The 14850-nt window shown below is 38.7% G+C and overlaps 2 protein-coding genes across 9 annotated transcripts in view; one reads left to right on the forward strand and one right to left on the reverse strand.

The window, feature by feature from the left end:
* Positions 1-4735, forward strand: part of ERICH6B (glutamate rich 6B) — a 50639-nt gene extending 45904 nt beyond the window's left edge. For all 5 annotated transcript variants that reach the window (XM_039497120.1, XM_039497123.1, XM_039497124.1 and 2 more), the window contains exons 15-16: positions 2719-2947; positions 4431-4735. In XM_039497120.1, coding sequence (XP_039353054.1) covers positions 2719-2947; positions 4431-4655 — 454 coding nt within the window. In that variant the 3' untranslated portion in view covers positions 4656-4735. The remainder of the gene's footprint in view (positions 1-2718; positions 2948-4430) is intronic.
* Positions 4736-6853: 2118 nt separating this feature from the next.
* The window catches only part of COG3 (component of oligomeric golgi complex 3), a 45503-nt gene continuing 37506 nt past the window's right edge, over positions 6854-14850 (reverse strand). For 3 of the 4 annotated variants that reach the window (XM_039491561.1, XM_039491541.1, XM_039491569.1), the window contains 4 exons: positions 13327-13402; positions 11540-11667; positions 10544-10642; positions 6854-9119 (listed from right to left, as the gene is read on the reverse strand). In XM_039491561.1, coding sequence (XP_039347495.1) covers positions 9090-9119; positions 10544-10642; positions 11540-11667; positions 13327-13402 — 333 coding nt within the window. In that variant the 3' untranslated portion in view covers positions 6854-9089. The remainder of the gene's footprint in view (positions 9120-10543; positions 10643-11539; positions 11668-13326; positions 13403-14850) is intronic. The other variant, XM_039491551.1, reaches the window with a different exon arrangement.

A 14850-nucleotide genomic window follows, 5' to 3' on the forward strand; every position in this document is an offset into this window, starting at 1 on the left:
CTCACAGAAGCAAGGAAAGAGCTGATGCTGCAAGAAGATACGTACCTAAAAGGTACTGAACACTAGATATCAGAACATTCACATACTTGCACATTCCACACAGATAAAGAACAGGCTGGCCCATCCCAATGACAGGGGCAAAAGGGTAATATGATGGATAGAGTTGTTTTGATCGAACCAACATGTACAAGGTGAGAGGCGGCACCTTAATACGTAGAGGGGTTGTACCGTGCTACGTAGAAAGGTTGCACCTCAATACGTCAGGTGTGATGTGTAACTTGTTTGTACCTGTGTATAAGAATGCATCCCTGGGGCGGTGTCTTCGTCCAGCCGAGGGGGCAGTGGAAAGTCCCGTCACTGACTGAGCTGAGTCCATTGCCAAGAGGCACTTTCTCGTAGTATGCCCGGTAGACTAAGTAATCTACGGGGAACTGCCATTGTGTCCGAGGTCGCAATAAACCTAGTCAACATGACTTTGCATCTTACTGGACTCTGTGGTTATTGGGGGGTTCTCGTCGGGTCTGCTGTGTCAGAGTGGTACCGGTGTGGTGCTCTGCTTTCTCCTTGTTGATATCACTCGGCTGCGTGTGTGTGTTCCCTCTGTGTGCTGCCCCAGCTCTGCGCAGATAGCTGACACAGCAGACCCGACGAGAACCCCCAATAACCACAGAGTCCAGTAAGATGCAAAGTCACGTCGATTAGGTTTATTGCGACCTCGGACACCCTTAAAATAGGGCTTATGTGGTGCATCAACCTCGTGCGGCTGGCCCTCTGCTCTGAGGTGACCATCACCCACCAGGACGTATAATGTAGCAACACAACACATAGAATTAGTGCCTAACCATTCACTGTCAAAGTGGCTATACTTAAACTCTCAGGAAAAGCTGCAGGGGGAGGGCCATTTTGCTCCGCTAGTGGGAATTAGGAAAGAAAAAGCATCATGAAAATCATTTTCTGGGGGTGTGTCAGCCCACAAGGTAACAAAGGAATTAAGTTCCACTCAGATAGGTAGTTTTTCATGTAACTGTATGTACCATGTGCTCATCCCCATGAGTGCCTTACGCTTACGATCAAAACACAGTAGAAAGACCCTGTCAAGGCCTAGTCTAGTTTCTTTTCCTACAGGCAGCTGGAGTGGGCAGTTGTGATGCTACTTTAATAGTTTTTTTGTGGAGTAAGTGTGTGACATTGCCACTCAGCTTTGGCAATGTCAGTTAAATAACGTTCAGTTAAATAATCCCCTTTTGAGGCCATTGAAAATTATACTCAGAAAACGGATGTTGGAGAACAGCAGGTGAGAGATGGCCGCCTGCTTGGAAGTGGTTAATCTTATAGCCAGAAATGCTTCCGAGAGACTACGTGGGGACATTCTTCTTCCACAGCTAGCCATAAGCACCCATTGGGAGCAGCACACATGCACCTACCCTGCTCCAACTGCTTTTAGACGTATTCCAGTTATCTCTGTTGCATTTTGGATACCGACGGCCAGGAGTTCAATGGTGAGTGTGTATAGTGGGGGGCAAAGACTGCAGCCCAGCTCCGTGCCACTTTGTAAAAGAAAAGTACCAAAGGGATACATACCAATGGTGAGAGCTCCCTTAGCTCAGGAATATAGATCAGAGGTGGGAAACACTTGTACGGTTTTAGTATCAAATACTTGCTCAGCAGTGGGAGATGCACGACACACACCGGCTTCCCCTTAATTTGACAGGCCACACCCATGAAGTGTCTGATGGCTGTAGAATAGCTCTTTGCCTAGGATGAAGCCAGTATGGTCTAAGTGAATCAAGTGGACGTCAGTTAAGTTGGCTCAGACGCAATGGGGTCAAAAAAAGCTCATCAGCCACAATCTGGGGCCGATTTTCAAGAACTTGACTGCCATTCAGGTAGCAGATGAAGAGCCCCGCAGGTTGAGCACTGAACTTTTTTTAAACCCTGGCCATAAGTATTATCACAGGAGCTAGGGTCTTTTGAAACTCTGGCTGCAACTGTGGGATAGAGCCCTTGAAAATCTGTTTCCTAGAGCCCCCTCCACCTTCCCCACTTTCCCTTCATTATGGAAACTGGGATAAGTAGGGCTGGTCAGGAACATACCAAAACTGTTTGAGGGAATAGGTCATTTTCAACAAATTTCAGGGTTCAAAAAAATTTTTGAAAATTTGTTTTGAAATTGTCTAAACATCCCATTTTGACATTTCCAAACAAATGTCCATTTTCTTTTCAATCTGAACCAACCTTTCCTTTAGAAATTTAAGCTAATTATACTAACAATTTTAATAAAAAAAGTCAAAATTGAAACCAAACTTCACGATTGATCTGACCAGATTTGATTTATTCTTTTTTTGATGGTCAGTTCCCAAGAACTTTTGAGTGTGGCTTTTCATCCTGATTGGCACTGGGAACATTTTTTCAAAAAGCTCAAAAATGTTCCTGGGATGAGAAAACCATTTCCTACTCAGCTCTGCTTACAAGCGCATCCATCACTTGATAGGGTGTAAATGAAGCTTTTGTGTTTGGTTGAGTTCACAAACAAAACATGCTGGACATGATTCTGATCGCATTCATACTGCAGAACATCAGGAGAAATTACGCTGATGGCAACAATTACACCAGTGAGAGGAGAATGAGTCCTAAGAGGCCAAAGAGAGACGTTCTTCATTATATATATTCCCCAGGCAGTGTGCGCTTTTGTCTTCTTAACTCAGACTCTTTCTCTAGGCTGAATCTGGATCGCCTCACTGGCTCCTACTTTGATAAGAAAGGAAGAAGACAGAAGCACTGGAGTTGGCATGACTTCAGCCATCATGTTCATGCACCTCCTTTCCAGCCCATCTGCATGAAACTAAACATTTATATCAGGATTAAAATTGTGGCTCAGGAGCAAATTTACTTATCATTTATTAAACAACAAAACTGCATCTATTTCAACATGGGGGCTAGGCTAAAGGTAAGTTCTCAGGATTAAGCATCAGCACTACAAATCCATTTCCTATTCACCAATTAATAGGACTAAATTGTCCCAATGGACAGGGCATTAACTTCTTCATAGAAATGGCTCGACTGAGATGTGACATTTTCTGGAGTTCTGTTAGTGTCCTTTGTTAAAAATCCTTACTGATGATTTAGAAAGTTTATTCCACATCTGCAATTGCTACTGAACAGAGCAAGCTGAAAATTGTATATTGGAGCATTTTTCTGTCAGAAAATGCTGTTTTGGCAAAATTGAAACTTCCTACGGGGCTGATTCTCATGAAATTTCAATTCAGACAGGAAATAAAAAGCATTTCGATAAGGTTAAAACATTTTATTTTAACACTTTCCGAACAGAATGTTTTGATTTTTTTGTTTCAAAATTACTTTTCATTTTGAAATGTATTATAGAAAATAAGTCAATTGAAACAAAAGTTTTGATTTTCTCTAAACAAAATGTTTCAATTACCCTGAAACTAATTGTCGTGTTCCCCCCCCCCCCTCCCAGAAATCCTGTTTTGCAGGAAACTTAAATGGCTTTTGCTCCAATTCAGAACTAATCCTATGAAATGGAAATTCTGGTTCCTGCCCAGCTAGCTCTCCTGCTGAACTTGGTTTAGTTATAGGGTAGTGAACTTGCAGGCATACGTGTGTATATCAGTGCCCTCTGCTGTATGAAAACAGAACTACTCAGCTCTTTACCATTGTTCCTATATTGCTAGTAGCTATGGAAAGTGGCGGGGCTCCTGCGGCTTTGAAGCGGGAAGATCCAAGTTCACGCCCATAAACAGTAAGCTGGAGACCACAAGTCCCAAGACTTTTCTTCAGCTGCTGTATTGATTACTGCACAGCTGCAAGTTCCACTACACAACCTCCCCATACATCTTTTTAAAAATTTAGCTTGTGGGAGAAAGACAAATTGGAGATGGAAGGATTAGTTCCACCTATGTTCACTCAACTTTACTCGGTTCCTGTTTGAAGGACCCAGGGACACTGTTGGTGCTTCCTTAGACTTTTAATGAGGGTTTGCTTGGCTTTGTAGAAATTACTCCAGAATGTGACATCAAATAAAATCAAAATGGGTTTCTTGTGGCATGCTTAGAAAACAAGGGTGTCTCAGAACGATGCATTGTGGAATTATTTTCAGTGAACAAAGGATGCACCAGGAGGATTTCACAGTAAACAGGTGTGAAAAGTTTAATTTACTTTCTGTGGCAAATAACCCCTATCTCACTTGGGCTACTAGAGACACAGCTTCAAGGTATATTTAACTATTTTAGGTTTTTCCGTTTACAGGTGAAGATTTAATATGGTTTAAATAAAAGCTCACTGTAAACACTTTGCATAGACTGATAGTGCAGCATTTTCTGATATTCTGCAATGGGACTATAAGTATTAATCATGCGGCCTTTTCGGTTGGCTCGGAAGATTAAGTTCTCTTAACATTGGCTTTTTTGCAGTTGAAAGACACAGCCACACTCCACTTACTTAAACCAGCAGAAAACCAACTGGGGCTACTCCTGCACTCCAAACGCATTCAGATCAACAGCCTCCTGGCCAAAATGAAGAAAGTATTACGAGACCTGCAGCGCACACCATTAAACAAAATTCAGGCATTGCCTCTTGTTCTAGCACAGTTGTGTAAACTGCTGAAATGGAGACGTAGAAAGACTCTTGCCCAGTAGACACTCTGGGTGTTGCAATGTTAGATTTCCCTCTAGTCAAGTAAGGTTATGTGAGCAGTTCACGGTGAAAACAATAAAACTCATTTTCAAGCATGTCCTAAGTGTTTAGCTGTATTCCAGTGTAGAGCATCTATGGCACTAAACAGCACATTTGAAAATATGCAGTGGATTGTATATTCCTATGGATAGACCAATACATGTGCACTAGTTTGATAGAATGAGAAGGTGGTTCTTGTAAGTAAAAGAAAGGACAATAGGGTAACCTTAAGTTTGGTGGGAGCCTACGTTAAACAGTGCCTGTCGCGTGACCCACTAAGCATGCCTTGCCCAGCATTTCTGCCCACAAATTCATTGTGGGATGAATAAGCAGCATGTGTATAGTGCAACAAAACACCCCCGTTGGTTACTAAAAGGGAAGGGTATGAATATGAATGAAAGTAAAAGATTGTGGATGAAGAGCCTTGTGTGGTATGAACTCTCTCCAATTCTTATCACAGTGATCATTCCAGGGGGTTAACAGTGAAGTGGCCTGAGCGACAAGGGTTGGTGTTGAACAAGCCTCCACCTGTGTCCGTCAGTGAGACAGGTTGACGAGAACGGGGCTCTGCCACAGATCCTAACCAAAACTACAAGTTAATCAAAGAAATGGAGCTAAGAATTTTTTTCCTCTCTGAACTGTTTTTCTTAAATGAAACAGTTGGACATCGCTATTATTTCAGCCTGTCCTTGTAAGTCACTCTCGCCAGTCTTCATGATTCTTTTGCTCTTCTCTGAAAGGCCTTCAGTTTGTCTACAATTTTCTTGAAGTGCCCAGACCTGAATGGAGTATATTGTAGGAGTGGTCTGACTGGTACTGAATGAAAAGGGACTATATGTTCACTGCTCTCCATAACATATGGTCTCTGTACATATAGCCTAAGCATTTTTCCCCCCTACCATTTCACAGAACCAGCTCATACCTAATTCACTATTATCAAACTTGGGCCTCTATGTTACTGCATGCCAGATTTCTCTCCCCTTGAACACCTGGGTTTCATATTTCCCCCAGCTACAGTAGCTTGCACTTTAACAGGTTCAGATTCATTTTATTATTTGCTGACGATATTTCTACCTCTCTAGGTCCCTTTATTAGTCATCACTACTTTCTTCAGTCTTCCAGCTAGCTTTCCATCCACATGGCAGCACTCATAACCAAATCAATTTCAATTCATTTTTCCAACTAAAATTTCAAGATGCTATCAAATGATGTACCAGAATTCAGATCTTAGATGTACTTCATTCACTAGTTTAGTAAATGTATTAAAAGGTGATCATGTTCATGTGGCATGACGTTCTTTATAAACTCATTCTGCTTATTCTTTATGGCTGTTATAAATGTTTACATCCAGTGTACCTAGGAAGGCATGACATGTTACAGAATTTTATAAACTTCGAAAGAAAATTACTTATCTAATGAATATTCCTTCTATAAACTGAGTGTGTTCTGAAGTGTTTTATGTTGTCCCCACATCATTCCTCCTGTTTGAAACTTCTTGGCTTGGACACAAAGGGTGCCCCTATGATTTTCACTATTGTATTAGCAATTGGGATTGATGTGTAAACTGGACCGAGACTCAAAACAAATAAATAATAATGTCCAAAAGACTTCTTAGGGGGCCACGTAGTTATTCACTCAATTTAATTTTGAATGGTATAATTCGAACAGGTGTTAGGACCCTGCCTCTTCATTATGTTGTGTGTGTTCAGGAGAGTGATCAGGAAACAACTGCTATGTGGCACCACGGCGTGACAATTAACCCAGTTGAACTCTACAAATGAGATTAGGGAAAACAGGATTTTTTAAAAAATAGTTAATCAAATGCCACTGTCAAAGCCAAGGGATAAATGGGAAGTTTATATTGCCATTACAAGGAAAAAAACAACACTCTGGAAGGAACATTCCTACAGGACTGAACACCAGAAGAACAATACATTCAATATGTAATGACAAAGGACAGATAGATGAACCAGCAAGTAGCTAGGCAACAAGAAAAGTCATCATATAAAACAAGGGCTGAATAATACTGGTGCGTTCTGCCATCAGCTCCCAAGTTTACTCTTAGCAAAAGCCAATTAGTTAAAATATTACAACCTTGGCTTCTTCCCTATAATAAAATTGCAGCGAAGAGACCATTTAGTCACACAAGATCCTTCATGAGTAAAGAAAATACAAATTTACTTTTATTATGACTATAAAGAGATGAATTTAACACAATTAGCTGCACACTCAGTACTCAGTGATGCATCTGTCTGTGCCAGATAAAGTCAGTGCTCTTACTGCTAACAACAAAATAGATCTTGTCTTTCTTAATGAAGCATCGTACAAGCCTGCAGGATATTTATTGGTTTGCCATTACAGTTATCTTGTCAGACAAGTCTCAAATACACACAAAGCTTTACTCAGGGACCAAAATAGGAAGCAAAAATTTTATTTTAAAAAAACATTAAAAACAGCAAATGTCTAGTCAGATCATATAAAGCACTTTAAATTAATCTTTTGAAATTATTTACACTATTGTATATGTAAATATCTGAAACTGTACATGTTTAAACAAATCTTCATTTAGCAAACAGGCTGAATAAACTGATTGCTCTTGGAATCTTTTAAATCAGCTGTGCTAGAGCTCTCTGAGTATTTTAGAAGTGAAAAGATTCAAAACACAAGACTAACGTAATGTTTTACCTTTCAGACCATTTCTGCACAATTAATTCAGCCATAACTCTGTACAGCAATCATGCACTCTTTTGTAAAACACTATAAAAAGACCAAATGTACATATATTACAAGGCATTGGACATTATTTTACAGCCTATGTTCTTGAATAGGTAAAGGGAAGGGGTATGTTCTCTTCCTTGTTAGTTCCTTAGTTAATTTCAAAAAGTTACATGAGATCCTGTAAGTACCATTTCCATACCCCAGAGTGTCTGCTATAATGCTGCTCGTGGTGGCTTTAAAACTTGCCATTTTAGTATCCAGTCAGCTGATCTGTAACAGCAAAACTGTTAAATCAAGTTACCAAAAATATGTAAAATTTCTACAACATGCAAGCTAGAGAATAAGTAAAAATCTGTCATTTAAGTTGCTATCTTGCCTTCCACGTATCTATACAATAAGGTTAGTAAAGACACTCTAAAGCCATTTTCAGTGTTTCATCCAGTTTATGGACAAGTGTTTAAGCACTTAACCTTCTGAAATGGAATATGGCAATATTGTGTATCAATCATTCATTGCACGCTGACCATAATCAGATGTTACACATATGCATAGTTTACTGATCAGCAGGTACTTCTCTCATGACCCTAACTTACAAAGGTGCTTTTGTATTCACTCATGATCACTTCTCCTTTACGCATCTTTACTCCACCACACCAGTACTGCACAAGTTCCATAGTCACAGCTTTGCCACCAGGAGCTGCTCTTCGAGCCCCTTTCCCTGGCCTACAGCATCTTAGCACTCGCTTCTGACAATGCGGCGGCACTGCTCAACCTTAAATCAGAAAAAATAAAAACCCTTAACCTGAAACCTTAAGTACCTGAAAACTTTAATGCTAAGCTTCACCTTTGCCATAAAGCCTTTAGTACATGGGTAGTTCCCCCTCACAAACATTAACAATTATATTGCACAGCTTTCCACTGCAAACCCCACATATTCATTTCATAACATGGTCAGAACTCTTTAAAGATTCTTCACTTAGAGCACTCCAGAATATCAGAGTACAGGTGTCAGTGCTAACTTCTACTAATCATTACAGAGCACCCAAAACACATGGTGTCAAATATTGCAGAACGTTCTGAAATTCAAGGGAAACAAGACAGTTTTCACAAACTAATATACTTTGAACTATGCTCTTCAAATGTATTGTGGACTAACAGGATTCTTTGGAGAGTTGAGAAAAATGAGTGTGCCTGTCAAAACGAAGTTGCAGCAACATTTGACACTCAGGTCACCATCCCATTCAAATACAGTGCACACTGACTTTTTTCAACTTTGATTTCCTGTCATTTATCTTCAGTGTGTCCCATGAAATTGCTAGTTCTTTTACTGCACACACATCTTCTCCATAAAAGGAAAAGAAGTAAGGTCTTAAATATATTTAAGTCTTAGCATTTCAATCTGAGACGTGTTTACATCTGATGGCAAGGCAGAAACTGAGCTTGGATAAAAATCTTCAGCAAGTTTGTTCCCTTAAGTTTTAGGAAAGAAAAAAACTGCCAAACAATTTGTAGAACTCAATTCTTCTGTAAATCAGTATTAAGCAGCCTGGGGAGTATTAAAGCTGATGCCTTGACAGATCCCAGTGTAAATCCTTTATTTACTTCTGGCAAATGATTGCATGTCCCCTTCACTGCCTGGCATACCATTGAGATTTACCTCAAACGGCCTGACTGTTGGGCTATTTAGACATTGACAAAAGTAGGTTCACCTGAAAGGCAAAATGAAAGTATATGTTAGCTATTGTGTTGTTACCATCATCCAAGGTCAGGAGCAGACTTACGCTGTTTGAGCATCTAAACAAACATTCTACAAATCTCCAAGGATTTAGAGGAACCAAGAGAACAATTATAAGAATATTGGTCAAAAAGTGCAATCACCAGTTCTAGCTAAGTTACGGACTCTTAGTATGCAATCAATGACTTGACAAACTAGCTCTTTCAGCTTTTACAATCTATTGTATCAACACAGCTTCTAATAAAACTGAGGGGAGGAATAGCTCAGTGGTTTGAGCATTGGCCTGCTAAACCCAGGGTTATGAGTTCAATTCTTGAGGGGGCCATTTAGGGATCTGAGGCAAAAATCTGTCTGGGGATTGGTCCTGCTTTGAGCAGGGGGTTGGACTAAGTGACCTCCTGAGGTCCTTTCCAACCCTAATATTCTATGATCTGCATGCAATTTTAAAAGGAAGTTATGTGCAGTAGCCATTTGATAGATAATTAAGTAAATTTAAAATAGCCAAGAGGCACATTCTGAATCATTTACATTATTAATAACCCAGAAAACTTTAGCTTACATAAAACAGAAGGGGGAGAATAAGAGAGATCCAAAATACTGATGCATCATTGTCCATCACTAAAAGAACAGAAATCTGACTACTGTGGGAAAAATCCACCTTATCCCAGTAGATTATTCCTGCTCCATCTTCAGAGGAAGTTAATATTCTTCTCCCACTTCATGTTCCCTGTCAAAATACCCTGTGGGGAAATTCCTCCTGTCCACATATTTGATTAACAGTTTAATACTGTGTGAACAAGTATCACCAGTTGATCCCCTATACCCAAGATACCACTGATGTTCAATACACTTTTTTTTTTTTTTTTTTTAAAGCTATGGGATCACTAAGAGTGTGGCTTATGCAGGGCCTCCTGATGCAGAGTTCCTTACACTGATTATCTTTGAGGATAAAAGCCCTCCTTAAACCTGAAATTCTGTTTAACTTTCCATGATTAGCCACATTTTTCCAGTTGTCCGTTAGTTCAAACAGATCCTTGCAATTCCTTCAGAATTTGTACACACCTAGCACATCTGATCACTTCTCCAAAGAGGAAAGGTGCCCGAAGCGGGTGTAATTCACCAGAACAGTCCTTGCCATGACCTTGTACAATAAAATCCCAACGCTGCATGTCTTAAATCACTAATCTCAGTTTTAAAACAGTTTAATAGATATTTGTAAAAACTAAACAATTGTATTTGCTCAGGGTTTAGCATTCAAATTAATTCTGGATTTTCAAAGAATCAGAAAAGAGGAATATGAATAAAAATTAGGCAAAATGGAAAAGCAGGTTAATTAAAAAATGTGAAGTAGTCATGCGAAAATGAGTAATCTGTAAAATAAGGAGCTTCACTTTATACCTGTTCCATTGATGGACAAGCTATGATCTGGAGATCTTCATTGCTAAATTCTTCCTTTAACAAAGCATGGAGTTTCTGGAACACTTGCTGAATATTATTCTTTATAAAGGAAAGAAAAACATTTAGTGTTGGAATAGCACAAGATCAGTCTCAAATATGAAACAAACTGAACATCATGTGTATCAAACAACCTCTGAAGTGAATGGAGAAGTGTGTGTGGTAGAACTCTGTGCTCTTAAAAGTGGTTCTCCTCTAAAAAGTAACCCTAAAAACAGCATGGAGAGGTTTCCTTGTCTATTATGTACTATGTTAACAAGTAAAAGATAGGGGGGAGGGGGTTCTTAACACTTAGCCTTGTACACTTAACCTGACATCTAAGAACCATGCTGGGTTTTCTTGTGTGTGCACATTCACCAGTAACAGGTCCTCTGTTAAACCTGGGCAACCCTCATTGGCTTTGATCGGTCTGCACAGGTGTACCTGACTGGTCTTACCAAACGTTGGTGATACACAAGAAGAAACAGAATCCAGACAACTCTCTCAATACAATGTTTGCTGTGCACACTGGGTAGGAATAAAAGCAATATACATTTATTTTCTTTACTCTGAACACTTACATCAGGTCTGTGGAATAAGATTCCATTTTTACATGGTCCCTTTTCAGAGCAAAGCCACACTATGATTTATGATACCCTAGACTGCTTACTTATGAAAGACACCATGCATGTAATATGATTTCTGTCTGGATTTCTAATGTACAATAACGCACATACAAGAATATGTAATGGACAAAAGCAACAGAAATTCAGAAAATCTTGTCAAAGTTAACAAGAAAAACAAATAATCGTCTAATAAAGAAACTTAGAAACAGCTACATTAATTCATTCCTACAAAAAATAAATGAGCTTACAAAGCACACTTTCAGAATCTATTCAACTATGTTAAGGTTGGCCAATCTATGGAAAGTATGCTGATGTATACACTAACAATACTTACCCTAATTGGCTTAAACAAAATGAATTCAGTGTCCTTATTGGCCAAGTATAATGCCATGCTTCGTAACACTGATGGCAGCTTTGTTTTTATTGTCTTATAAGTGGAAGACACTAAATCATTGACCTTTGCTGGAAATAAAATTTAAAATGATTAGACAAATATTTGCTCCTACTGGTTGAAAGTCTATGTTCCAAATGATCCCCTCTATTTTTTCCCTACTTTATGCACATCACCACCCCACACCCCTCTGAACCCCCAAAATCACACTCACTACCCTTCAGTGGTCAAAAGCCTTGACAAGACTCCTCCCTTCAAGGTTCCTTATTTAGTTGGAGATGTGACTGTTGGGCAATACTCAGCCCAAGAAAAGAAAATAGTACTTTGCAAGATTTCTTTAAAGCGCTCATGCCCGGTCTTCATGGAAACAGTGCACCTAGAACTAACCGTATGCTTGAGACAGCTATGCAGCCTACCATCACAGGAATGCTGTGCTGGATTAAAACGTGTTTTCTGTATTGTTGCTACATACTTTTAATGCCATTTTCAAAGAGGCTTGAAAAAAACATGGAGAAATATTCACAAACTTTGGGGGGAAAAGGGTTGTTTTTTTTAAACTCTTGCATCTTTTGTATTTTCCTTTCCCTTCTCTGGCCTCCGAGAAATCTGACAGCATGGCAAATAGCTCATTGGGATTGTCCTACATACCAGGTGCTTCTTGAAATTTCATTTAAGATAAACAGGTTCTCATTTGCAAACGTGCTATGTTCACATTTGCAATTACGTACAGAATCACAAAGCAAATGTTAAGACATAAGCTAGAAACTATAGCGAAGAGTTCCAATTAGCAGCAAGATTGTTTGACCTGCAATGAGGCAGTACTGAATTATGAAGAAACGTGTCAGGCTTTGCATTTTAAGAACTTAGTGCAACTAACGGTTCAGATCTATGACACAAAGATTCAGATTTCTAGATCTACTTGTTGTAAATATCACAAAATATCAACTCCTCAAACCCAACAAAGGTTCCTAGGAAGTATTCTCATTTGAGCTCTTAATATGAAGGAATTTGTAGTTGGCTTCTCACTTTGCATATTCTCAAGAGTTGAAAATGTAATGTATTTACAAAACTATAAACAATAAGCCTCAAAGTAATATTCAGTAATCCCTTTGGTATAGAAGCAGGAGATTTACCTTAATCTAATCAAGGTAACTTTCAAGTACACTGTGCATTAAATGGTCATCACATGAAAAGTGCATTTCAACAGTCCACATCTTCAACACTGTTTAATGCACCCACACACTGCACAAATTAAACTCATGTTTTGAAGTTTTTCAGATATTGAAAGTCACCTACAGGATATGGAAGATGAAGCTCTCTGGAAATAGATACTGAAACTAACACAATTGTTGAAAATACTTTGACCAAGATTTTCAAAAACTAAAGTGACAGAGAGCTGTTGTGTGCTTGGCACTTTGAAAATCAGAGAAGTTCCTAAATACAGATTAAGGAACCTAACATTTTAGGTTAATTTTGAAAGTCATGGCCTAGTAGCACAGAAAACAAATTACTTCCTGAAATGGTCTAGCCCAGAATGCATTTTGTATTGCTTTAATGTTCACAAAAGTGATAACTAGAAAGGTTGTTTGGCTAAATGGAATAGTTTTCAAAACAAGTTCTAGAAAAGTGGGAACTAAAACAAACTGTCATCTATTAGCCAATATACTACCCTACAAGAGCCTCAGTAAGACTATTCTGGAGAAAATGAAAAATGTAAAGCAAAGGAATACCTGGTTGTGCCCAAGGCTGCTGTGAAAGGTTGTATTTGGGACCTCCTTGACTGGCCATTTCTTTTAATGCAGCAACCTAAAACAATGAGACATTTTTGTTTCCATTGGTATCAAAAAGTGAAATCATATCAAACAAGCCAGTAACATTTAAATAAATCTCTTTAAAATTCTAGTCTGAGACAGTTTTTTTCCTTTCTTGAATATTTTGATTGAGGATATAAATAGAAGGAAAGTCAAGTCATGACAAATGCAATTCCAAAAACAGTGTAAGATTTCTGCTCCATATTTATTTATACAATTAATAGGAGGCTAATTTAATCTTGATAATACTTATGCCTGCCATAAATGAAAAGGGAAGCAAAACGAGATACATTAACTATTTCACAAGAATCTGTAGCTACATAAAAGATAAGACTAAGCCCTTAAAAGGAAAAGTGTACCTAGCCAATCTTGGCCAAAAAAATGCAAATGCAGCAGTCAAACCCATGTAGATATCTTAACATGCTGAGTTGTCAGAATGTCTTACTGTACAATATAAAAACTCTTCTCACAACTGAAATTAGAAATGGGGCCAGATTTACAAATATATTTAGACGCCTACAGATGGGCACTTTTGTATATCCCACTGGGGGCCTAAGTAAGCTAGGTTCGTAAATCCTATTGAAAATCATAGGAATTATGCACCTAACTCACTTAGGCATGTTTGTAAATCTCACTAGGCACCTATCTCCACCGTTAGGCATCTAAATATTTCATCTAGTTCATGGACCAAAGCACTTTTTTAAAGTAATTTCACTGTTGTAATTTTCTGAACTCCCAAAAGCAAGGAAACTGGATAACTTTGGTGTTACTGCAACCACCAGTCTTGAGGTGTCACGATCCTCATGATAAACCTGTTTATATGCAGTTATACTAAAGACGTTACAAATACGAGGACTCATAACAATGCTCAGCGTGTCCAGTGCTTTTCCTCTTCAAAGCACTTTACAAACATCATTTCTATTGTACGATCTTTCCACATTGACCTTGCATATAAAGAGATAACTTCCAGAGAACAAACTCAGCATTAATACTGCTTCAGAGATGTACACTGAACAGAAAGGAAGCTTTGCTGCACCCTCCTTCAAACAGACACATTTACTGCTTAAAGTCTACCATACAGAAAGTGTTACTATAAAAAAGTCTGACAAATGTTACCTCCATGGATCTCTTGCCTCCATCTCAACAGTATACATCAGGAGAAAACAAGTTATTTAATATAGACTACTTCTATCTGCCAAGGATAAGAACACTATTCTTCCATGAAAAACATTGCCCTAAATGCACTGTGTTACAATCTCTCACACTGCAAATAAAGCTTGTATTGCCATCCTAAGCGAGACCATTAGGGTTTATTCCCAGGTATGTTCGCTTGGTTGGTTTTAGTTCGTGTTCATAACTTAAAATGTGACATGGTAATTCTGTTATTAAAGCTTTCCATACCATATTCATAAAAATTGTGCAAAAACTATGTTAAGAAAATAA

This window comes from Mauremys reevesii, linkage group 1 (assembly GCF_016161935.1).
Source record: "Mauremys reevesii isolate NIE-2019 linkage group 1, ASM1616193v1, whole genome shotgun sequence".
In the NCBI taxonomy this organism is placed as follows: Eukaryota; Metazoa; Chordata; order Testudines; family Geoemydidae; genus Mauremys; species Mauremys reevesii.